Raw genomic sequence first — 23,923 nt, forward strand, 5'->3', positions numbered from 1 at the left:
CATGATTATCTAAGTTGTGGGTCTGTTTGATCAGATCAGGGACCACTTTTGGAGGTGGATGAGGAACACCACAGAGCTGCCACACATACATACATACATACATACACATAAAAGAGGGACACTACAAAGAGTGTACCCCCTCTTTTAAAAAGTACCATCCTTCGCCAACCCTAGCAAAGCTTTCACACCTAACCTTACTTCTCCTCGCTTCCCTCCCTTCCCCCCCAGGTTAATGTGATCCCCAAAAGTCCCAACAGTGCCCAAGCTTGGTTGAGAAACCCCCTCTTTGACTCCCCCACCCCCGCAAGTTCAAAGAAGCAGCAGAAGCAACACTTGAGTGGTGTTGATTTATTTATTAACTTGGATTCTGGTAGCTGGTGGAGAGGAAGGATGGTTCTATACACTGGAGTGGGGGGGTGGGGGGTGGAGGGAAGACAAGAGGAGCCAAAAGGCTCAAATTTCCATAACAATAAAAAAGAAGGTAAAAGTAACCCCAAAACTTCTAAAAAGCATCTAGAGTGCAGACACTGGCAGCATTCTCTAGGCATTGCCCTCCTTTACAGCGCCAACTAGCGATCGGCGGGCAAAAGCGGTGCCCCCCCCCCCGCAGGCAGTCGAGGGGGATGCAGTTCACAGCTCAAAATTATTCTTATTGTTTTTAAATTTTCTATATGCACTACTGGAGGCCAAAAGCAGAGGGGCAGAGGGCGGGCAGGTGCGTAGGCCCACGCTGGAATCTAGGGTGATGCTGTGTCAGCAATTTGGGGTCGGGGGGGGGGGGGGGGGGGCAGGCCATACAGGCTGCAAATCAATGTGATTGGAGGGCGTGGGGAACAAGGAAGTTTGATGCTCCGTTCCTTGCATGTCTGGATAGGGACAGCTAGTCTCCCCGGGGAGATGCCTGGCATGGCGCTCAGCTTTTCCTCCAACATTCACTGCCCTTCTGCCTTCTCCCCCCCCCCCCCCCCCACCCCCACCCACCCCCCCCCAAGTACTTCCTCCTACCTGGGCAGGGCCAGCGTAGCAGGATCCCAGGCACAGGGGCTGAGAAAGTGGCGCTGCAGCCGAAGGAGAGCGCCACGCTGCTGGGGTGACCACAGGGGATGGTCAAGGAGTCCAAGATGGCCCATGCTTCCTCCTGATCCTCACCTTAACTGCTGGGCCATCCCCTGTGGCCACCCACCCCCAACCCACATGCCCCTTGTATCCCTCGGGGGCCTCCGAAGTTTGAAGCAGACGTCAAAGGCGCCAACTGTTGCTCATGGCAGTTGTCCCAAGAGTGTAGCTTGTTGGTGGAGGAGAAGCGGGTTCTTTGAAGCACTGGGGGTGGGGAGCACTGGGGGTGGGGAAAAGGAGGGGGAGGAGGAGGAGGAGGAGGAGGAGGATGAAGAACAGGAGCATCACTCCCTCCATGCCAGGCCTGATCAAGGAAGTTGCTAGCAGGGGGGACGGGGGAAAGGGGTGGGGGCAGAGGGAAGGAATTCAGTTCCCCCCAGCTAAGACTGGTCCAAGAAGTGTTGGCAGGATGCCATGTCTGTGCTGAGTGAGGAGGCCCCCTGGGGGGGTCCTCCCGTACGGAAGTGCAGGCAAGGGAACCACGCTGCCCTTCTCCTGAGCAACAGATTGTGCTGGGTGGAGCCAAGCATCGGCGCATGCGGGCGGTCGCACACTTCCACCCGGGGCCAAATTGCGGGAAGGCGCTGCGCCGCACCCCCTTTGGTGGCGTGCCTTGGCAGAGGCTCGTGTACTAGCCCTTCTTCTCCTCCTCCTCCTTCCCTTCCCTTCCCACGCGTCTCTAACCACCGCCCTGCGTGTGTGTGTGTGTGTGCATGTGTGTATGGGTTCCAAGGAGACCAGGAGGATCCGGGGGGGTGGGGGAGACCTTCCCGATGAGAAGACATTCGGGTTCTCCCCGTCTCTTGTTTTCCTTCTCAACGGGGCTGGCTGCCTGCGGACGCTTCCAAGGACTGGAGCCGATCTGGTTTCTGCCGAATGCCTCGGTCGGTGTTTGCATAGTAAGTATCTGTCCATATTCTATACAGGAGATCTCGGCATTTATCCACGTCACGCTTTCCATCCCAACCTGGGAAGAACAACTGGGCAGAGTAGCCAGAAGGGCTCAGCTAGAAGCCCTTCTGGGGTTCCAGGTGGACGGATGGATGGAGCGGAGCTGAGCACAGAGGCAATCCGAAGGCTGAGCCGGGGTGGATGGGATGGCGAATGATCTCCGTCCAGCTTACTCCTTCTTCCCCAGGAGGCCAAGGCACCACGTCAAAAGGAGGGGGCTTTGGAAAGAAGCCCCTCCCCCGCCACGCGCACACAAAACACACAAACACAATTGCATCCGGTTGTTGTTGTTTTTCTCCCCTTCCTCCTGGGGAATCGTCCCAGACCCTCTCCTCTCAAAGTCAGGAGAAAGAACTTTAGCTCATGCGTCGGCAGGTCGGTCGGTCATGCGGATTTAAGACGGTAAAGTTATGTCTCTTACGGAAATCATGCCATTAACCTAAAGAATCGCGGACAGACAGCCCTGCCTCTGGAAGCTCGTTGCTCCACTCGCCTGGCCGCATGGAGAGGAACGAGGAGAGTGGAGGTTTAGTGGATGGGTGTTGAGGTGAGGCCCTGGGGGAAGAAAGGGAGACAGGAAGAGAGAAGAGAGAAAGCGATTGGTACCAACGTTCACAAAAGGTATCACTTTGCAATAGCGCTTAGACTTAGATATCGCTTCACGGTGCTTTACTAAGCGGTTTACACAGTGCCCTCTCTAAGCGGATTACAGAGTCAGCCTCTTTCCCCCAAATATTTTGCGACCTCGGAAGGACAGAAGGCTGAGTCAACCTTGAGCCGGTCAGGATCGAACTCCTAGCAGTGAGCAGAGTCAGCCTGCAATACTGCATTCTAACCACTGTGCATCAAGGAAGGAAGGAAGGAAGGAAGGAAGGAAGGAAGGAAGGAAGGAAGGAAGGAAGGAAGGAAGGAAGGAATAGCAATAGCACTTCGACTTATTTACCACTTCACGGTGCTTTTACATCCCTCTCTAAGCGCTTTACAGAGTCAGCCTCTTGCCCCCCAACAATCTGGGTCCCCATTTGACTGACCTCGGAAGGCTGAGTCCACCTTGAGCCTGGTGAGAATTGAACTGCTAAATTGCAGGCAGCTGGCAGTCAGCAGAAGTAGCCTGCAATACTGCACTCTAACCACTGCGCCAACGTGGCTGCACCCGCTGCTAAGAAGTCTGATCTACCCATCTACTGACTTCTTCAAGTGTAAAGAAGAACCAGGGATGACACGATAGCCACGTTCCAATATTTGTGGGGCTGCCCCAAAGAAGGGGGGTGGGTGGGTCCAAGGTATTTTCCAAAGCACCAGAAGTTACTGGTGATGACATAAGACCCCCATCCAGACCTCAAGGCAAGGCACAATGGCAGCAAGCAGGTGCACACACACACACAAATCCAGGACCAAAAAAGGTTGCCAATGCACAATTGAAAGCTGCATTCAAACCAGGAGCCCTATTTTCTGGGCTTCCATGGTGCATGGTACCCTCACCTTAAGTATAAACAAGCTGGGTTGGCCCTACACACCAGCCCCATCAAACCTCTGAAGCCGGAGTGATTCACCAGATACTTTTGCCTGCTGTACCAATGCATCACCTCATTTTTAATTGGCCTAATGACACAAGGCCAGCAATAAGAAAAGGAAACTATCTTAGATAGTTCCCATAGTTATTAAGGTCCATGCATTACGATCAGGGGTGGGATTCAAACATTTTAACAACCGGTTCTGCGGTCGTGGCTTAAGTGGTGGGCATGGCTTGGTGGGCATGTGACTTGGGTGGACGTGGCTTGGTGGTCATGTTATTGGCTGGGCATGGCCAACTCAATATCATCGAGGCACGCATCTCCTTGCCTGGCTTCTCATGACTGTGGGGATGCTGCAACAGTCATAAGTGTGAAAAATGGTCATAAGCCACTTTTTTCAGCGCCATTGTAACTTTGAACAGTCACTCCACACAAGCAAAAGTACCAGCAAAGGAGGAGGAAAAAAACTCCAGAGAAGTTCCAGAGACAGGAAGTCCAGTCCTGCCAAGAATGTAATAAGGGTTAACGGAGAGTCAGTTTCTGTTAGCAACACCAGAATGTTTCCTTCCTGCCTTCCTTACAGGATTAGCCCAGTAATTTCTTCTAACAACCGGTTCTCCGAACTGCTTAGAAGGTTAACAACCGGTTCTAGCAAATAGGTGCGAACTGGTGGACTCCCACCCCTGATTACGATGCCAAAGAAGGAGTTTCTTGCCTGCCCTTCTATTTAAGACAAGCCCCAATTTAGGACCCAGCCTTTGGAGGAGAAAAAAAAAGCAATGGGGGTACCCAATACAGCACAGGTGCAGGCATGCTGCCAAGCCCCCCCCAAAAAAAGCCCTGGGATGTCCCAGCCAAACGCTAGGAAGCTCACGTGCTCCATTGAAAGGGCTCTTCAGAAAGTGAGACCTAACTGCCCTCCCCTTCTTACCAGTAAGATTAATTAATTAATTAAGAGGAAAGGGGTGATTTACCTCCAAAGAGGCCACTGGAGGGGGAGGTCACTGCTTCCCCCTTTTCAGGCTGGCTCGTTTGACTATCTGAGCCCCCATCCTGCCCCCAAGCAGTTCCGATCTCGGGATACTCCCATGATCCTCGTCCTGGGGGGAGACCAGCGAGAGACAGCCAAGCAGCCATGGAGAGGCGACAGAACAAGAGAGAGAGAGAGAGAGAGAGACGGGCAGAGAGACAGAAGGAAAAGGGCGTCAGAGGGCAAAGAGGGAGAATCCGGACTCCGAACCGAGGAAGGAAACAAGGTTGGGCTCAAGACCATTGCAAGCAGGTTGGGGTGGGGGTGGGGTGAGTGGCTGCTCATCCTCTCCAGCCATCATGTTTGGAAAACCAGCCTCACATCCAAACCCCCGAGGCTGGGAGGGGCAGTCATGATAATCACCTCTTCGTGCGCCCGTCCGTCTTCGGTGTCCAGTCGCCGGACCACTTTCCGGATAATCTGTAACCAGAGAGTCAGAGATCAAGGGTGGGTGGGTGGGGAAGACGCAGGGAACCAGGGTCTGTCAACCTTTAAGGAAGGGATGAGCAACCTTAAAACACTCAAAGAGCCATTTGTTTTAAGGCTGCCCATTCCCCACACAAAAGAAAACACCGGGAGCCACAAAACCCTTCCCCGTGCCTGACTGTTTCCTGAGCGGCCAAAAAACTAGCATATGTAGTTGAATTAAACGTTCTGTTTTCTTCTGAAACTTTTCTTTCCTTTATCCATGGTTGGCCTACCGGGGATCAAAAAGCTCAATAAATTGCCTGCCAGCGGGTGTCACACATTGGCGATTGTGGTGTATATTTTGAGAGACAGGGAGCCGCAGCAGACGGATGAAAGAGCCACATGCAGCTCCAGAGCCATGGGTTGCCGACCCCTGATTTAAGGGAACTTTTGAGGGCTGTGGATTTCAACTGTCAGTGTCTATGGAGATTCTCAGTCGTCCAGGTCACGGTTGGCCCGACGTGTGCTTTTCCAAAAGGCAACTGGACATTCTTGGATTATTTTTTTCCCCTTGAAAACGTTTTGCTTTTCATCCAAGAAGCTTCTTCAGTTCTCTGCAAAAGCTCCTTGGATGAGAAGTGCAATGTTTTCAAGGGTAGGGAAAAAAAACTAAGAAAGTCCAGCTGCCTTTTGAAAAAGCAACTTTGGGACATTTTTGTCTCAAAGGTGCTTTTTTTTTTCAAGAGGCAACTGGACTTTCTGTTTTTTTCTTTGAAGACATTTCGCTTCTCATCCAAGAAGCTTCTTCAGCTCTGACTGGATGGTGGTGAACAGAGCTGAAGAAGTCAGACTGAAGAAGCTTCTTGGATGAGAAGCGAAACATCTTCAAAGAAAAAAACCAGAAAGTCCAGTTGCCTCTTGGAAAAAAAAAAAAAAAAGCACTTTTGGGACAGCCAGGACTTGGATGATTGAAAATCTCTACAGACTTCAACTCCCAGAATTCCCCAGCTGTGAACACTACAATCATAGAGTCATAGGGCTAGACAGAACCTCAGATGTCTTCTATTCCAACACCCTGCCCAAGACTTTCCACCATCTCAGACAAAGGGATGTCCAACATTTTCTTGAAGACCTGCAGGTTGGAGCGACCACAATTCTGGGAGACAAGCTATTCCACGAATCAGAATCAGAATAAAGCTGGAAGGGAGCTTGGAGGTCTTCTAGTCCATCCTGCTGCTCAAGCAAGAGATCCTATAGCATAGTTGTTCTCATAGAGAATCAGTTGTTCTCACTGTCAAGAAATTTCTCCTTAGTTCTAAGTCTTTAAAGTCAACAGGGAAGTGAAATTCATTTAGTAACCATGTTTGTTACTAAGTTAACCATTGCAGTGGCTCACTTAACAACGGTGGAGAGAAAGGCTGTAAAATGGGGCAGGGCTCACTTAACCAGTGTCTCACTTAACAACAGAAGTGTTGGGCTCTGTCGTGGCCGTAAGTCGAGAACTACCTGTATTCAATCTGCCCTTTCTGGGCAGGGTTTCACCCCTACGTCCCCCAAGGCTCCTGCTTTGGAATCAACTCTGCTCACTTTAAGACCCAGAGGAAAAGTCAAGTCTTGCAGCTGCTGTTGCAAAAGATCCCCTGTTAAGGCCAAATCTCAGTGCAAACAGATCCAATGGGGATAAAATGCTCTCCAGTGTCCAAGAGGACTGGAGAGAGGGAGCGAAAGGGGGCAGATCTGGGATCTGTGGAGAGCAGAAACAGATCCAGAAATATCAACGCTCATTCGTAAAGAACCGACAGACCCGCAACAAATAAGGAACTATAGGCCAATCTCCCTTTTAAATAAGGATTACATGACACTAGCTATGTTTGAGAGGCTAAAAAGAATATTAAGTAGAATTATCCATCCTGACCAGAACGGGTTTCTTCCACATAGGCAGAGGAAGACCAATACAAGGATAATTTGGGACGTTTTAGAACTCTATGAAATGCACCCAAATAGAAAAATGGCACGGATGTTCCTAGATGCCCAGAAGGCCTTTGATAATTGGAACCGGAGATTTCTTATTAATCAACTGATCGGTATGAAATTTGGTGAAAACTTTCTGGGATTTATCAAAGCCATTTACAAGGCACAAACAGCAAAAATATTAATGAATGGAGAAATTACTGATAGTATAAAGATAAGTAAGGGAGCGAGGCAAGGATGCCCCCCCCTACATTGTTGTAGGTACTAGCAGAAGAGGTATTATGGACACAAATAATACGACAGAACCAAGATATCAGAGGACTAAATATTTAAAAAGAGTATCAACTCCAAGCCTTTGCCGATGATATGGCATTCATAATGGAAGACCCAAAAGAAGCAAGCAACATACTAAGGAATGAAATAGAAGTGTTTGGAAAAGTGGCTGGGCTGAAAATTAATAGAGAAAAAAACCAAATTAATAACAAAAAACTGCACAACAAATATATCAAGGACCAACATCAGAATTTCTCCATTTTCCATTTGCGCTCACTTAACCCTCCTCTATTTATGTCCTTTGCAGATGATGATGAAGAAGGAGGAGGAGGAGGAGGAGGAGGAGGAGGAGGAGGATCTGGAGGAGGATCTGGGACCTCCAGGACACAGGGAGAGGGGGGAAGCAGGGGGGGGAGGAAGGGGGGGAGAGTTTGGCACCAAAGAGGAAAATTGGACATGGGATTGCAATCTGTTTTCTTGGCATTATTGCCCTCTGCCCCAAGGTTGTGAGATGTCAATAGAGACAACTCCCAACTCCAAGAGATGAGGCTCAATGGGGGCTAAACAGTGGTGATATTCTCCTTTTGCACGATAGGCTCACCTTCTTGGTGATAATGTTGCCTTGTTCATCAGTGAATTGCTCTTCGGTCACTTGTTCTCCAGGGATATCCAATATTTCGTTACCCTGGGGAGGTGGAGAGAAAAACAAGACAAGCAGAGATCGCCCTTGGGATCAAGATATTCTCTCGTCTGCCCTCTACTCCGTGCACAGCTGGGCTCTTCCAAGTATGTTTGTTTGTTTCATTCATGTCAGAAACATCACAATTAAAATAAGGCATACAGTAGTACAGCAGAACTATCCCCCCCCTCCCCCGGTGAGACCGGTCTATCAGGAAAACCTGGTCTAACCCAAATATGGAATGGAGCAGGCTGCTTCCGCTTTCGCCTTTCAACCCCAATCCAGAAGCTTTTGCAGGAAATCGCTTCCACGACAAACTATTTTTGTGTGCGTGTGCATTGAATTTATATTTATTGACAAAGAAATAAAGGGAGACTAGCGTAGATCTATTTCAAACTATTTTAGATCTCCTCAGCTAGCTGGGGATTCGAACCCAGGCTACTTGTATCTTAAGTAAACGTATTAACCTCTAAGCCATGGCCTCTCCTCGCTTTGTTGGCTATAGCAGGGGGGAAGAGTTTAAGTGTTTTTCTGGTGAGACCAGTCTATCATTGCAACCTGCTCTACCCAAATATGGGACAGAGCGTACTTTTGCTTCCACTTTTGCCTTTCAGCCCCAATCCAGGAGCCTTCGCGACAAACTATTTTTTGGGTGTGTGTTGAATTTATATTTATTGACAAAGAAATAAAGGGAGACTAGCATAGATCTGTTTCTAGCTACTTAGCTCTCGTCCGCTAGCCATACCTTTCTGGGATTCGAACCCGAACAGCATAACATTTAAAAATCAAATGCATAATGAAAGCCTCTACCCGTCAAACAAATCTTGCCTAGAAACTAGCAATGTTAATTGCTCTTCCACTTATGTCCAAAAGTCAGATTCCCTGTCCAGGTAAAATCAGATAAACACCACGTTCTCTGCTCAACAGTGATTTTTTGCCAGTTGGCCAAGCTCAACAGGGCTATGGGGGGGACCTGGTGGCTCAGTGACTAAGACGCTGAGCTTGTCGATCAGAAAGGTCGGCAGTTTGGCGGTTCGAATCCCTAGCGCCGCGTCACAGAGCGATCTCCCGTTCCTTGTCCCAGCTTCTGCCAACCTGGCAGTTCGAAAGCACATTTTAAAAAATGCAAGTAGAAAAATAGGGACCCCTTTGGTGGGAAGGGAACAGTGTTCTTCCATGCGCCTTCGAAGGCGTTTAGTCCTGCCGGCCACATGACCACGGAGACAGTCTTCGGACAGCGCTGGCTCTTCTTTGGCTTTGTAACGGAGATGAGCACCGGCCCCCTAGAGCCGGAAACGACTAGCACGTATGTGCGAGGGGAAACTTTACCTTTAACAGGGCTACAAAATCTTTGCCTGGCACCCAAAAGCTAAGAAAAACAGCTTCTCCACCACACTTTGGGCACCTTCGCCCCAAAGGTCTACACCTGCCCACCACACCCAAAGGGGCTACCTGGACGAAGACACGTCTGCGCACCACCCGGCTGGAAACCACCTCCTCATCGTCACTCAGCCCTTCGCTCTCCCCCAGCTCCTTGTCCAGCTCCTGGTGGATATGCTTCAGCACGAACTGGACGGAGCCCTGGGCGATGTGCAGGAGGTTCTGGCAGCTGACCAGGAAGAAGCCCAGAAGGACTAAACTGACGAGCAGCTGGGTCAGAAAGCCCCACATGGTCCTCTAGGAGCAGCCAGGTGGCCGATCATATCCCAGTCAGGTTGAGCCCAACGCCTTCTGCTCCTATGGCCGCAGGGCACCTTCCGGGCTGGTGGCCGGAGCAGCCACTCTCTTCCTCTCTCTCTCTCTCTCTGCACTTAGGCAGTGGCAGGTGAGGAAGGGGGTGTAATATTAGCCCTGTCCCAGAGCAGCTGCTCGAAGGCCCGTGGCCAAGCCTTCTATCCCCCTTCTCCAAGGAGGAACTTTGTCAAAGTCACCCTCAAGGCAAGAAGTCAGGGTGGCTGGATTGGAATCCGTCGGCTGCTGTGCCTTGGGAATGTGCTGTGCCAACCTTTAAACCAGGTTAGGGTACCTCTCTTAAACCCAGCCCAGCAATTGGCAGGCTGGAGGGGCTCTATTTCTGGTCCTGCTGGGTCTGCCTCTAAGAGAGACCCTGGCGTTACCCAATTAGGAAACAAGCAGAGTTGCTGGCCAGGCAGATATAAATAGAGGCCACCGGGCGGCTGGCTGGGTGTGTGGGTGGTCCTTCCTCCCTTAGCAAAAGCAGAAGAACGCCATCTGCTGGTCAGCATCCCTAACTGCAGGGTTTGCAACCGACAGCCTATTACAGGTGTTACTGACTTGCAGCGGTTCATTTAGCAACCGTTCAAAGTTGTGATGGCATTGAAGAAAGGGACTTTGGACCACTTTTCACAGTTAGGACCTTTTGCAGCAGGCCCAGGATCAAAAACTCAGACGCATGGCAACCACTTTACATTTATGACGGTTTGCTGCTGGGTCCCCGGGGTCACGTGATTTCTCCCCCCTTTGACAACCTTCTGACAAGCAGGAAGCCCAATTCATTTAACAACCACATTCCTAGCTTGACAAGGACAACAATTTGCTTAACAACGGTGGCAAGAAAAAATGGTGAACCGTTGGGTTCAATTGCAGCTGTAGATTGAGGCAGGCATGGGATTCTACCGGTTTGGACCGGTTCACACGAACCGGTAGTTCCGGTGAATATTTGCCCTCACCCCCCACCCCTGCACTAGTCTGTCTTTTATATCCACGTTTTGCAGCTCAGCTGATCCGCGCGGCACAGTGGATTGCCGCACCTCAGCTGTTTCACTCACCGGGGCTGCAGTCGAAGGTAAGTATTAGAGCTCAAAATAGGCGGTGTTCAAACACCGCTCACTGAACCGGTTGTTACACCGGTTGAATCCCACCCCTGCATGGAGGTCCACCTGGGTTGTTACCTGCATTTGTGCAAAGCAGCTGCCGCCGGAGTCCTCCAACCACTTGGCTAAACCTTGCTGCCTCCCCGGCTGGAGACCCCAGTCCCTCTGGAAGAGGGAGCTTTCCCGCTCTTCTGACGAGTCGATCCGCATGTGCTCCAGTTTCTCTCGTTCCCGGCCCCGCAATTTGTAAGACGACAGCCCTTGTCGCAGGAGCGGTGGGCTCAGAGACACCCCTTTGCCCAAGTCCGACAAGCTGGAGATGAAGGCACTCTCGACTACCCATTCACCGGGCCTGGGGGTGGGGTCGGGGTAAAGGACAGAAAGAGAGAGGTGTGGGTTTGTTTGTTTGTTTGTTTGTTTGTTTGTTTGTTTCATTCCTAGAACAGAGGTCCCAAACTTGGCAACTTTAGACTTGTGGACTTCAACTCCCAGAATTCTCCAGCCAGCTGGCTGGAGAATTCTAGGAGTTGAAGTCCACAAGTCTTGCCAAGTTTGGGGACCTCTCTGCTTTAGAGTACAAAATCCACAGCACTAGATTTAGTCTGGAATTTCAGGGGCCGCTTTCCCAAAATTTGACGGGGCCCTGACAGACTCTGAAAAACCCAGAATGATGCCCACATTCCAAGCAGTCTCCTTGGCTTTTCTTGCCGAAAGCAAGCCATTGTTGGCATCATCAAGATAACTCTTGAGAACTTCTGGGAAGGAAGTTCTGGCTCTTTCTCCAACCCAAATACCTAAGCTTGGCTGTCTCTTAAGGTCTGCGGAGATTCTCCATCACCCAGGTTGTCTCAAAGGTGCTTCTTTTTTTCAAGAGGCACTTGGACTTTCTGGTTTTTTTTTCTTTTTAAGACATTTTGCTTCTCCTCCAAGAAGCTTCTCCAATTCTGACTGTATGGTGGGGAAGGGAAGGATTTATACAAGTGACTGTGTATCTGTGCCTCTGTTTGAGCAATTCAGTCCGGTCTTGCCAGACGTAATCAGGGCATTTCCTTGGGGACAATCCAGAACTGATCCAAGGTGTCTTCTCTCTTTCCCAGGCTAGCCCACCTTCAGAGTTCCTCCCCCCCCCCCCAGTCCCCTCCCACCGTCCTTTCAACTGGGCGTTGCCTTACCTGTCCTTGCCCTTCTCTATCACCCGGCTAATAGTGGGCGACTCTGTGATGCCCACTTGGACTCTCTGCTGGCCTGGAATGAGAAAGAGGTCACAGTGTGAACCCTGACTCCCCCAAATGGCTCCCCCCCCTTTAGCGCTCTCCATCTGGCCTTCTCCCCTCTGACCTCTGACCTTCCTCCTGCTCTAACATGTCCATCAGGCCATTCATGGCATCTGAATCCACTGTGTCTTCCTCCACCAGGTCCATGGAACCAAGAGGGTCGGCGGGGCCATGCACATCCTCCAGCAGCTGCCCCGTGAACCGCCCTTCACTCGTGGCGTCCGAGTCCTCAGCCTTGCTGCACTCCAGGGAGGAATCTTCGGCCGTCACCAGCGAGGGCGTCAGCCCGGAGGACCATACCTGCATGTCCGACATCTCCAGGAGGGCATCCTGCTCGCTGGCAGCCATGGGGATGGCTTCCAGGATGGCCACCTCATTCCAGTATTGGTCGGCACACAGCGGGGAAGGCAGAGCGTAGTGCATGGAGGCGGGGGACAGCAGCTCGTCCTGCAGCGAAGCATAACCTGCGTGGGCAGACAGAGGACGACAGACTGACACACTGAACTGGGGGGGGCGGGGGAGGGGAGGGAGGCAGGATTCAGCGGCCCTGTCCCTCTGGACAGCGTTGTTCGACCCCTTGGCAAACTTTTAAGAGGTAGGGGGGATTCTGGGAGTTGAAGTCCAGGCCTCTTAAAGGTCGCCAAGGTGGAGAAACAATGCTCTGGGTTATTGCACGCATCAAAGGGTCTCCAACCCATGGAGTTGGATTGACAGCTTCCTGGACCCAGCACCACCCGGGGAAGGGGAGTAAAATTGCACCAGGGAGAAAAGGGCGAGGAGGGGAGGGGTACTTGCTCTCGTTGAGAGAGCAAGGGGGAAGGTAAGGGGAGCCAGGAATGCAAGGTGGATCTCACACTAACTTGAACTCTTAACACGAAACTTTCCCAATCTTGGTATGGGGGAGCGGGAGGGACGTCAATGCCCAGAACTCCTAAGAGGGACTTTGCAGGAGGAAGATTCTGGGATAAAGTCTATGTATCGGGCATGGGGGCGGAGTCAAGAGGTGGGCTCTGCATAGAGTTAAGGCAACAATCAAAGTATTGTTTGTTGTTTCTTATGGAATGTCTTCAAGTTTGGGAGTGAAGGGGGGAAAGGAAAAATTGCCCCTGGGTCCTTTCCTTTTAACAGATTGACAGAGTTGGAAGGGACTTTGTAGGTCATCTAGTCCAACCCCTTACCCAAGCAGGAAACCCTACACTATTTCTGACAAATGTCAGTCCAGTCTCTTTTTGAAAGCCTCCAGTGATGAAGCTCCCACAACTTTTGAAGGGACCTTCTGTTCCACTGGTTGATTGTTCTCCCTGTCAGGAAATTCCGCCTTATTTCTAGGTTGAATATCTCCTTGTTAAGTTTCCATCCATTGTTTCTTGTCTGGCTTTCAGGTGCCTTGGAAAATAGCATGACCCCCTCCTCCTCTCTGTGGCAGCCCCTCAAATATTGGAAGACTGCTATCCTGTCTCCCCTGGTCCTTCTCTTCCCTAGACTAGCCAGGCCCAGTTCCTGCAACCGTTCATCATATGTTTTAGCCTCCAGTCCCCTAATCATCCTGGTAGCCTCCAGTCCCCTAATCATCCTGGTTGCTCTTCTCTGCACTCTTTCTAGAGTCTCAACATCTTTTTTATAGTGTGGTTTTAATGCTGAAACCCCATGGATGCTTCTTGTCCTTGGACTAAGGGCGACACGATACAGTACTAATAGAGGGGGGTCAACATTTTCCAAAGCACCAGAAGACAAGACAAGAATCTCTCTATCTATCATCTATTTATTAACTATCTATTTATCATCTATCATCTATCAATTATCTATCCATCTATCTACCTATCTACCGGTATCTATCTATCTATCTATCTATCCTCTATCTATCTATCTATCCATCCATCTATCCATCCATCCATTTATCTACCTACCTACCTACCTACCTACATCTATCTATCTATCTATCTATCTATCTATCTATCTATCATCTATCTACCTACCTATCAGAATTGTATATTTTTAGGCTCCTATTTGCTAAACATTGCAAAGTAGCTGCCTCCAACTTCTCCTTTGGCAGAATCCCTGGACCGACCATTTCCATGGGCAAAAGGGCCATGAATGCTTGCAGCCATCCAGAGTCACTCAATAGTGAGCCCAGGCAGCATATACATTTAATTAATAAATAAATAACTGCTTGCAGGAAGTTATAGGCCCATCCAGAGAGCATTGGGGGGAAGGCTCCTCTGTAAGTACCCTGTCCATCGTGGCATTTTTTTTCAACCATAAAATTACAGGAGGGTGAAGTGGTGCAAAAGAAGAGAGCTCTAACTTTGGCAAAGAGGAAGGGAGGAGCAAAGGATGAAGGGGGAGGGACTTTCAGAAGAAAAAAGGTTGCGTGGTCTTGAGTAGGAGGAAAATGTGAGAAAGAAAGTCAAAATAATTTTGCTTGGCACCAGATGTTGCAGAGAAAAATTCACTCCATTTTTTTTTTCAAAGTTCTGCTGTTCTACCCTTCCACAGCGAATAACATTCCTGGAATCAGGAGTCCTGGGTGCTCTTGGAGCTGGCTGGTTTTCTTGCAGATGTTTCATTTCCCAAACCAAGTCCCAAACCAAGTTCATTTCCCACCACCGTCGCTAGGACTGAGAAGAAGGACCAGACCTGATGATGTTACCTAGATTGGTAAAGGAAACGTCTGCCAGAAAACCAACCCAGCTCAAAGAGCACCCAGGACCCCTCACGTCAACCCTGAGTTACAAATATTCTTTTATTGATTCCAGGAACCTCTGCAGGGGCTGACCTCTGGTAAGGGCAGGGAAGCGAAAGAACGTGCGCCTCCCTACTCCCAAAGATTCAGTGTGAGTGTGACGATCGTTCCATGCAGCCACGAAACAGAACTTGCCCAGCTTCAGCCAGAGTTGGGTGTGTCCAGGTTCAGCTCAGGCCTGGGTTGTTAAGCTGCTGGAAGGCAAGGAAAGAAAGCAGCAGTAGCGGGGCTGGGGGGCTGGGGGGTGGGGGCAGCAAGAAGATGCAAAGGGGAGAAAGGCCAGGCCAAGTGGGCAAACCATGCGCTCGTTAGCAAAGCCGCAGCTCTAGGAAGGCTCAGATCAGACAAGAGAGAAAAAGACCTGCCGAGACAGTGGTGGTGGTGGTGGAGGAGGAGGAGGAGGAGGAGGAGGAGGAGGAAGAGGTGGAAGAAGAGGAGGAGGAGGAGGAGGAGGAGGAGGAGGAGGAGGAGGAGGAGGAGGGAGGAGGAGGAGGAGGAGGAGGAGAGGAAAGAAGAAGAGGTGGAGGAGGGAGAGGAGGGAGGAGGAGGAGGAGGAGGAGGAGGAGGAGGAGGAGGAGGGAGGAGGAGGAGGAGGAGGAGGAGGAGGAGGAGGAGGAGGAGGAGGAGAAGAGAGGTGGAAGAAGAGGTGGAGGAGGAAGAGGAGGAGGAGGAGGAAGAAGAGGAGGAGGAGGAGGAGGAGAGAGGAAGGAGGAGGAGGAGGAAGAAGAGGTGGAAGAAGAGGTGGAGGAGGAGGAGGAAGAAGAAGAGGAGGAGGGGAGGAGGAGAAGAAGAGGAGGTGGAGGAGGAGGAGGAGGAGGAGGAGGAGGAGGAGGAAGGAGGAAGGAGGAGGGAGGAGGAGGAGGAGGAGGAGAGAGGAGAGGAGGAGGAGAGAGAAAGAAGAGGTGGAGAAGAGGTGGGAGGAGGAGGAAGAGGAGGAGGAGGAGGAGGAGGAGGAGGAGGAGGAGGAGGAGGAGGAGGAGGAGGAGGAGGTGGAGGAGGAGAGGAGGAGGAGGAGGAGGAGAGACCAGGGTGAAGCCAGTGGTGCCATGTTGGGCACCTCCCAGCCAGCCAGCTTGGTACAACCAGCACCCCCTCTGGCAGGAGAGAAAGTGGAAGATCACACCGCGGAGGGACGAGGCAGAGAAAGAATGGCAGCGCACTAGAGAAGCTGGGTGTACCTCTCTTAATCGCATCAGAGCCTCGTGGGCTACATTTAGCGATGGGATTCAGCCGGTTTGCACCGGTTCACAAGAACCGGTTGTTAACTTTCAGAGCAGTTTGGTGAACTGGTTGTTGGAAGAAATCATTAGGGCAGAGAACCGGTTCTTAAATTCTTTGAATCCCACCACTGGCTACATTTTGTCTCCAGTGCCCACTAAAACCCGCTCCTGTCTTGATTCACACTAGTGTAAGTGGTTAGAGGTCCCATTCTTCGAAGGGACACCTGGATTGCAACTCTGGACTTAAACCAGGCCCCTTGATAACCCATTAATCACCCCCCAGCACTGAGGACATCTCAACTTAAATTGTCCAAAGCCTGGTCTCTATCACCTTTAGGATCCAACAGCTATTCCCAAACCATCTCATCAGCAGAACCGTTGACTACTTCTGTTTTGAAGCAAGGTGAGCAACTCAAATCCCATGGAAAGCGATAACCACATATTTTTAAAGCCCAGGAGGACTGGTGCTCGGTCCCCTGTCAAAACCTCCTTGCCAGTCTGCTTGTTTGGATGCCATAGAGACTGTTCCTCTCTCTATCAGAGGTGTGTGTCTAATCCAGAGGTCTCCCAACTTGGCAACTTTAAGACTTGTGGACTTCGACTCCCAGAATTCTCCAGCCAGCATAAAATTCTGGGAGTTGAAATCCACAAGTCTTAAACTTGCCAAGTTGGGAGACCCCTGGTCTAATCTATCCTCCTTTAAGCCATGGTTTCTCAACCTTGGCAGCTTTAAGACACGTGGCTGGCTGGCAGGGAAGTTCTGAGAGTTGGACATTCTCACATCTTCAAGCTAGTACAATTGAGAAATGTTGCTCGAAGCCAAGTAGATGGGGAGAAAGAGAGTTGGGGGAGTTGAACTCCATCAACTATGATCTGGCTAGGAATTAAGGAGGAACTAAGATACATACTGCCCTCTGGATGGTGAGCGAGATGGTTCCTCCTTGCCAAGTATTCATTATTAGATCCAGAATGAGAAAGAAAGGAGGATTGCGATCACAGGAGGCAACCAGGAAAGATCTGAAGCTGGCAGAAGAGAGTGGATCTGGGACTCACCATTTAACTGGGAGGGTGACCCAGAATAGTCTCTGTGCCGGTAGCGTTTGTCACTCTTCAGGCTGTGACTCTGACGCCCAGAACCTTCCAGCATGTTGATAATCTCGCTACGGTCAATGTTGCGAAGGGCTGCGTAAAGGCTCTCCACTGGACAAAGGACGAGGAAGAAGGGGTTAAGAACGGGAAATTAGAGTTAGACCTAAAACCAAGTAGAGCCTCACCCAAACCATGGTAGAAACACCCACTCGAACAGAGTTTGATCTTTTACGGCAGGGATCCCCAACCTTTTCGACGCCGCGGCCCGGTTCCGACATCAGCTGGGCGCCGCCCGTACCAGCGTCAACTGGCGCCGCCATCTTTTATGACGAAACAGCGCTTCCGGTGAGCTTTCTACCGGAAAAGCTCACCAGAGCGCTTTTACCAAAAGATGGCGGCGCCAGCAACCAGCGCCGGTAAGGGTTGTTCCAGCGCGGTACCGGTCCGCGGACGGCGGTTGGGGACCCCTGTTTTACGGTCCTTTAATAGGAATGGTCACCTTCTTTCTCTAAAACGAAACGTTGACCTTGGTTTTGTTGATTAGAGAGATGTGGGAATGGCTAGTTACATATTCATGTGTAAAAGCAAAAAGTTGAGGTTGGAATGTGTTTATCTTGTACTGTTCTCTTCCTGTTCTGACCCAACCCTGTTACCAGCAAGAAAATCTCAAACAAACGCAGCAACTCAAACCTTCTCAGCTTTAATCTACAAATAACTTCTTTGTAGATAAAAGATGGCTTACAGCCAATTAGTCCAACCAGAAAAGCCTTGACAGAATTCGTCAGATAAGCCCGAGTCTCTACACACAATGCTGGGTCCTTAGAACGTTTTTGCTTTCTGCAAAAGGAAAAAAACCTTTTGAAACCAGGCTTATATTCCCTGGAGGGAGGGGCCATCACGTTGCATCCTTACTCCCAAGTCTCCTGTGCTGCTCCAGCTGTTCTCTTCTACGAATCATCCTGTGCTCATGCGCACTTGGCACAGGCTCCTCGGGAACCTCCTCGTCACTGCTGCCAGCCCCCACAATCCCTGAAGGCATCACTCCACTCCCTGATGGTCCCGGCCCCTCCTCAGTCCTTGCTCTCCTCCACCATCCACACCTGCCAGCTAACCATAACATCCCCCTTGTATCTTACACCCTCTTCCCCCCGCCTTTCCAGTTCCCTCCCTTAATTTCCTATTTTCTTTTCTTCTTTGTATTTTATATAATAAAATAAAAATGATAAATGTGAAAGGAATGGTCACCTTCTTTTGTGTCAACCGATAAATATATATATTTAATTCTTGCTTGGTAAAGTAATTCCATGAGATATGGGCGTGAAGAAAAAAGAATGCAAAGTAAGGGGACTCTTGATCTCACTTCTTATGATCCAGGTGTTTTACCATCTTCGATGGCCCTGAGCTTTGAACATCCGCCATTTTTAAATAAAAAATAAGGGAGAGAAGATACTCTTGGGCAAAGAAGGAAGTAAAATTGATTTAAAATCGGCAAAGGAGTACCTTCATTATTTTTTGATATGGCAGAGGGCCAATGGTAAGGTACTTTTTTGGTCGCTCATATTCATAAATGGGAGAAGAAAATAGGTGAGTGGAAACTTAAGGGAGGACCCACAACCAGGTGTGGGCTGCTACGGGTTCTCCCCGGTTCAAACAAACCAGTTATGGCCGGTTCAGTGAACCGGCAAATCCCACCCCTGGCTGGTCCCACCCACCCTGCCCCTCCCCTCCCAGGAGTCCCCACACGGCCCATTTTGGATGTCAGGTAAGTGCAGGGCCCACGAAGAGGTTTTTGGAGGGCGAAAAACAGGCCTTTCAGAGGTTCCAGAAGGCCGGAAACGGGCTCATTTCCAACCTCCGGAGGGCCTTCCAAAGTCCAGGGAGGCCATTTTTGCCTTCCTGGAGGCTCAAGGAAAGCCTCCAGCACCTGAGGAGGGCAAAAAATGGGCCAGAAGTTCCAGAAGGCTGGAAATGGGTCCATTTCTGGCCTCCAGAGGGCCTCCGGAGTTTGAGGAGGCTGTTTTTGCCCTCCCAGAAGCTCAAGGAAATCCTCTGGAGCCCGGGAAGGGTGAAAACGTCCCCCGACACAGTGTGGTGCAGGAGGCCAACTAGGCCACACCCACCATGGCCATGCCAGAGGCAGCAATGGGGCAGAGAGCCGATGGCTAAAATTTTTGAAGCCCACCTCTGCTCACAGCCGATATATCAATCTCCAACTCCGCCTTCTTAACTCAATTCCCATCACTTAAGAGATTTCCAAAATGGCAGGAAGATTTGAAACTAAAAGTCTGTAGAGATTCTCAGGCATCCAGGTCATGGTTGCCCCGAGGTGCTTTTTTCAGGAGGCAACTGGACTTTCTCGTTTTTGTTTTTTTTTCTTTGAAGACGTTTTGCTTCTCATCCAAGAAGCTTCTTCAGCTCTGACTGGATGGTGGGGAAGGGAAGTAAGTTGCCTCCTGAAAAAGCACCTTTGGGACAAGATTCTAAACTGCATTTTCTTACCTTCGTGTTGGAAACACCGAGTTTCTTCCAGATCGAAAAGCTTGGCGGGTGACATCACCATTGCCCAGGGGACACCTGATTGGGGCCCTCCTTTCATGTCCCCATTAAAAGGCACAATGAAGTGGTACCCATTTATCTACTCACAATGACTTGCTTTCAAACTGCTAGGTCAGCTGGAGCAAATGACGGGTGCTCACCCCGTCACACAGTAACACTCGGATCTCAAGCACGGACTTGCTGCTTGTCACCCCAGCATCCTAACCACATGAGCCACCACACTCCTCCTCCGAAGTAGCATTAATTTGATATGAAAGTGCCAACAGCATGGGTGTCATGCCCCTGGTGGAGACTGACTCTGAGGAAGAGGAGGAACAGCCGACAGGGAGTGGGAGTGTGGCTCCGGAGGTTGTGAAGGAGGCTGGGGAAGGGCAGAGGCTGGCTGAGCAGTCAGAGGAGGACCCAGGCCCACCCCCTACCCATCCTAGGGCATGCAGGGAGGAGAGGATAAGGGAGAGACATGGTCTCCTCGGGAGGAGAGGGCCTTGATCCTCTTCATGGGCTGCAAGTGTGAGGACTGAATAAGAGTTTGGACCTGCGTACTGGCAAACGCTGGAAACAAAGCGTTTTTTATTTTGGTCTGAAGTTATCTTGGTTGGCGTCCTTCCAACAGACTGTGCCTTGTTATCTCCTTGAATTTGGTAAATACTTTTCCTGTTCCGTTGTGGAAATTTCATCATTGTAGTTTGTTTGGTTTTTTTATTTCACCTCTATCTGCTCATTGAGTTCGGACTGTATTGCTTTCTTTTGAAGTCTATTTTTGAGTACGTTTGATCTCCAACTGAGTATTATTGAACAGTGGGGCTAAGTTGGAGGCATTAAAGGACATTTATTTACGTTTTGGATTTTGTTACATTTGTGTTACACTCTGGGTCATCACATTGGGGCTCAGTGCACCCTTCCATTGTTGTATAGGATGTAACCCAAAGATTTTTATTTTGATGACACGAGCTGATTTTTGAAAATCTCTCGAGAAAATCTAAAGCATCTCTCTGATATATGCAAAAGAGCCCTCATTTCCGACACTTATCATTGATACTCACTGTTGGCACTCTGGCCACCACGACTGGTCCAAAGATTTAAGAGGGCCATGCTCTGCTCCAGAAGGGAGTTGGGGTTCTCAACTCGGATTCTATTGATATCATCCACTCCGAATTGAAGTTCTCGAGCCAGCTCTGCAGGGAATTGGGGAGAATACTATATATGAGCCAGTTCAATCATCAGGTAAGAATGAAATGCAACTGGTTTTCATTGCTAAATATCTATGGAGCTTCTCAGTCATCCAGGTCATGGTTGTCCCAAAGGTGCTTTTTCCTGCATTCTTCCCTCCCTCCCCTTTTTCTTTCCTTCCTTCCTTCCTTCCTTCCTTCCTTCCTTCCTTCCTTCCTTCCTTTCCTTCCTTCCATCCCTCCCTCCCTCAATGCAGCATTGCAGGATAACTCTGCCCACAGCCAGGAGTTTGATCCTCCTTCCATCCTTCTGAGGTCAGTAAAATGAGGACCCAGATTGTTGGGGGCAAGAGGCTGACTCTGTCAAACGCTTAGAGGGGGCTGTAATGGACTGTAAAGCGGTATATAAGTCTAAGGGCTATTGCTATTGTTCCTGCAAGGTCCAAACCTCAACAGCCAATTCAGTCTCAGGGTGAAGTGGTCAGGTTTGCCAACATTTCCCCACCTAACCTGTGTTCCACATCTGCCATTTCACATGGCTTTGGTTCTCCTCCTTGCCCCCAGTGATACTTACCAGCCCAACTGAGCCCCAAGTGTTCCGCAATGACCGCCAACTTCATGTTGGTCTTGTCTTTCTCTGTGCTGTTAAGGGATCCTGGAAGAAGAAGAACAAAGCCAACCTCAACCATCTCCATCTTCAGGTATTGCTGGAGTTATCCCAAAGATGCTGTTCAAAAGGCAACTGGGTTTTCTTGGGGTTCCCCCCCCCCCCGAAAACATTTCACTTCTCATCCAAGAAGCTTCTTCAGTTTTCTATTGAAGGCATCATAATTAACATAATCCCCAACAAACCATACAGACTTCAGTAAGGATTAGTATCAGCCTTGGAGGCCATTTTTTACTTGGGAACTTTGAGGCTGCCACATTCAGAGCCTGGGAATTGGGAGGAGGGATTTCATAGTGAGGTAGGAGATTAGACAGAACAACACTCTTTCTCAGAGAGTCAAGGGCATGTTGCCCTGCACCTGGAGGAATGGAGGAATGTCTCCAGTTGGGATGAAGATTGGATTGGGACAGATATGATGGACTGATGGGTGCAGGGGATGGATCTTTGGATTCTCTTTTGGGAAGGATTCGGGTTTTCCCAGATGTGCCAATATGACAACTCTAATGAAATGCAAGTTTGAGGAAATGTATGTCTCAGAGTCTCTTGGTTTGGAGTTGGTTAGTTGGAATGCTGACATTCAGTGTAAATTAGCTTAGCTTTACATTCTCACAGTGTTTAGGAATTCCTACGTCCTTAATCGTCTATACAGCATTTTGAATATTGATTGTAAAATTGATTATAAATCTAGGGGTTTCTCCTGGATTTTAATTCCCGTACTTTGTAATTTTACATTTGTAATTTTATTTTTACCTGATTTTAGTCTTATCAATGTGATATTTTTTTTTTTAAAAAAAATTACCTCTACTTTAGAATGACTGTTACTAATTTTATGCTGGCCCATGACTGAAAAACAAGGAAACAATTCAAGCGTGGTTTTCATATTGTTCCTTGAATGGTGTGTGTGTGTGTGTGTGTGTGTGTGTGTGTGTGTGTGTGTACATTTTGCAAATATTTTCCTAAAAATAAATTTAAAAGCCTCTGAGCAGCCTATTTTTCGGAACAGATCCTTTCCCAAGAGGGCGTGGGCAGGAAAGATGCACAAGGCTATCTGCTTTTTTTTTCCTTAATGAAATCACCCGACTATTCCAACCAGGGGTGGGCTTCAACAAATTTAGCAACCGGTTCTCTGCCCGGTTGCTGGGTGGGTGTGGCCATGGTGGGCGTGGCCTAATCGGCCTCCTGCACCACGGAGGAGGGGCATTTTCGACCTCCCCAGGCTCCGGAGACTCGCTGGAAGCCAGAAACAGGCCCATTTCTGGCCTTCCCAAACTTCTAGGAGGCCCATTTTTCACCCTCCCTGAGGCTCTGCACAGGCCCTGCACTAACCTGGATCCAAAACAGGCCACATTCCTTCTTCTTCTTTTTTAACATGTAATAGTATGTGCCCGGTGTCTGATTCCATCTAAAACATCTACCTATTTATTGGCGTTACCCATCCTTGGAGGGACGTTGTGTCTTAGCCTAAGCTTTCCAGCTTACAAACCCTCAAACTTGCAACTTCATTTGACCCAGTTCAATGCTAAGAGTTTAGCGAAGAGAAACAGAGTTCTCGGCTCTGTCCAACTTGCATCGCTGGGGTCTCGTCTCCTGCTCAGAAACTTAACAACCGCTTGAATCCCACCACTTCCCCTTACCCAGAGTGCTGTCACTGAGAAGGCTGTATCTATCCCGCAGGGCCAGCGGCGTCAGTGTTCTCCTTCGCTCTTCACTGCCAGAAGTCTGGGAGAACAAGGAAAGGTTTGAGATGGTTCAGCATCACAAGTGGGAGAGGAGCACACGCACACACACACACGCAACAAATAGTCAAAAACACAAGACCAGCAGTGGGATTCCAAATGTTTTCCCACCGGTTCTATGAGAGCGCGCTTCGCAGCAATAAAAACACGCGCGCAACAATGGAAAAACCGCACACTCTGTCAGCACTTGGTGGAGGTGAGCTGTTTTTTTAGCTCAGCTGAGGCGCGGAAATCCACTCTGCCACGCGAATCAGTTGAGCTAAAAGACAAGGATAGGGCAAGATAGGGCAGGAGTGGGTAGACGGGGCCAGCCAGAGGTGGTATTGGCCAGTTCTCCAAACTAGTCAAAATTTCCACTACCGGTACACCAGAACCGGTCCGAACCGGCTGAATGCCACCTCTGTGAAAGATTCTCCCATTTCTGGCACCAGCCCAGGACATCTCACGGCCAAGGATCTGAGAACATTGATGTTGGGAGATATCCATGGCATTCCTTTGCTTCCTTGTTCCATGAGCTTGCTTGTTGAGGAATGCTGGTGTTCAGAGCAAGCATTAGGTAGTGATCTGGAACAGGTCTGACCAAAGCCTACCATTCTTAGAAGGAATGGTCCAGAGATCTCTGGAATGTTCCAATCCTTCTCTGAGCCACCTCAATCCTATTCAATAGGAGAAAGGGAATATCTCTCTCTCTCT

The 23,923-nt window shown here is 49.7% G+C and overlaps 1 protein-coding gene across 8 annotated transcripts in view; it reads right to left on the bottom strand.

Annotated features, from left to right (window-relative positions):
* Positions 1-333: 333 nt before the first annotated feature.
* ANK1 (ankyrin 1) overlaps positions 334-23,923 on the bottom strand; it is a 167,780-nt gene continuing 144,190 nt past the window's right edge. For 5 of the 8 annotated variants that reach the window (XM_087969893.1, XM_087969892.1, XM_087969894.1 and 2 more), the window contains 11 exons: positions 23,129-23,213; positions 21,402-21,482; positions 20,702-20,833; positions 17,067-17,213; positions 12,122-12,514; positions 11,949-12,021; positions 10,855-11,128; positions 7,865-7,948; positions 4,975-5,031; positions 4,556-4,681; positions 2,444-2,622 (listed from right to left, as the gene is read on the bottom strand). In XM_087969893.1, the coding sequence (XP_087826019.1) occupies positions 4,583-4,681; positions 4,975-5,031; positions 7,865-7,948; positions 10,855-11,128; positions 11,949-12,021; positions 12,122-12,514; positions 17,067-17,213; positions 20,702-20,833; positions 21,402-21,482; positions 23,129-23,213 (1,425 nt within the window). In that variant the 3' untranslated portion in view covers positions 2,444-2,622; positions 4,556-4,582. Of the gene's footprint in view, positions 2,623-4,555; positions 4,682-4,974; positions 5,032-7,864; positions 7,949-9,394; positions 9,987-10,854; positions 11,129-11,948; positions 12,022-12,114; positions 12,515-17,066; positions 17,214-20,701; positions 20,834-21,401; positions 21,483-23,128; positions 23,214-23,923 lie in introns of those variants that run through there. The other 3 variants (XM_087969895.1, XR_015750336.1, XM_026689041.2) reach the window with 3 other exon arrangements.

The sequence above is a fragment of the Notechis scutatus genome, chromosome 7 (assembly GCF_049901735.1).
Source record: "Notechis scutatus isolate UNSWTSFEM ecotype Mainland chromosome 7, rNotScu1.2, whole genome shotgun sequence".
Taxonomy (NCBI): domain Eukaryota; kingdom Metazoa; phylum Chordata; class Lepidosauria; order Squamata; family Elapidae; genus Notechis; species Notechis scutatus.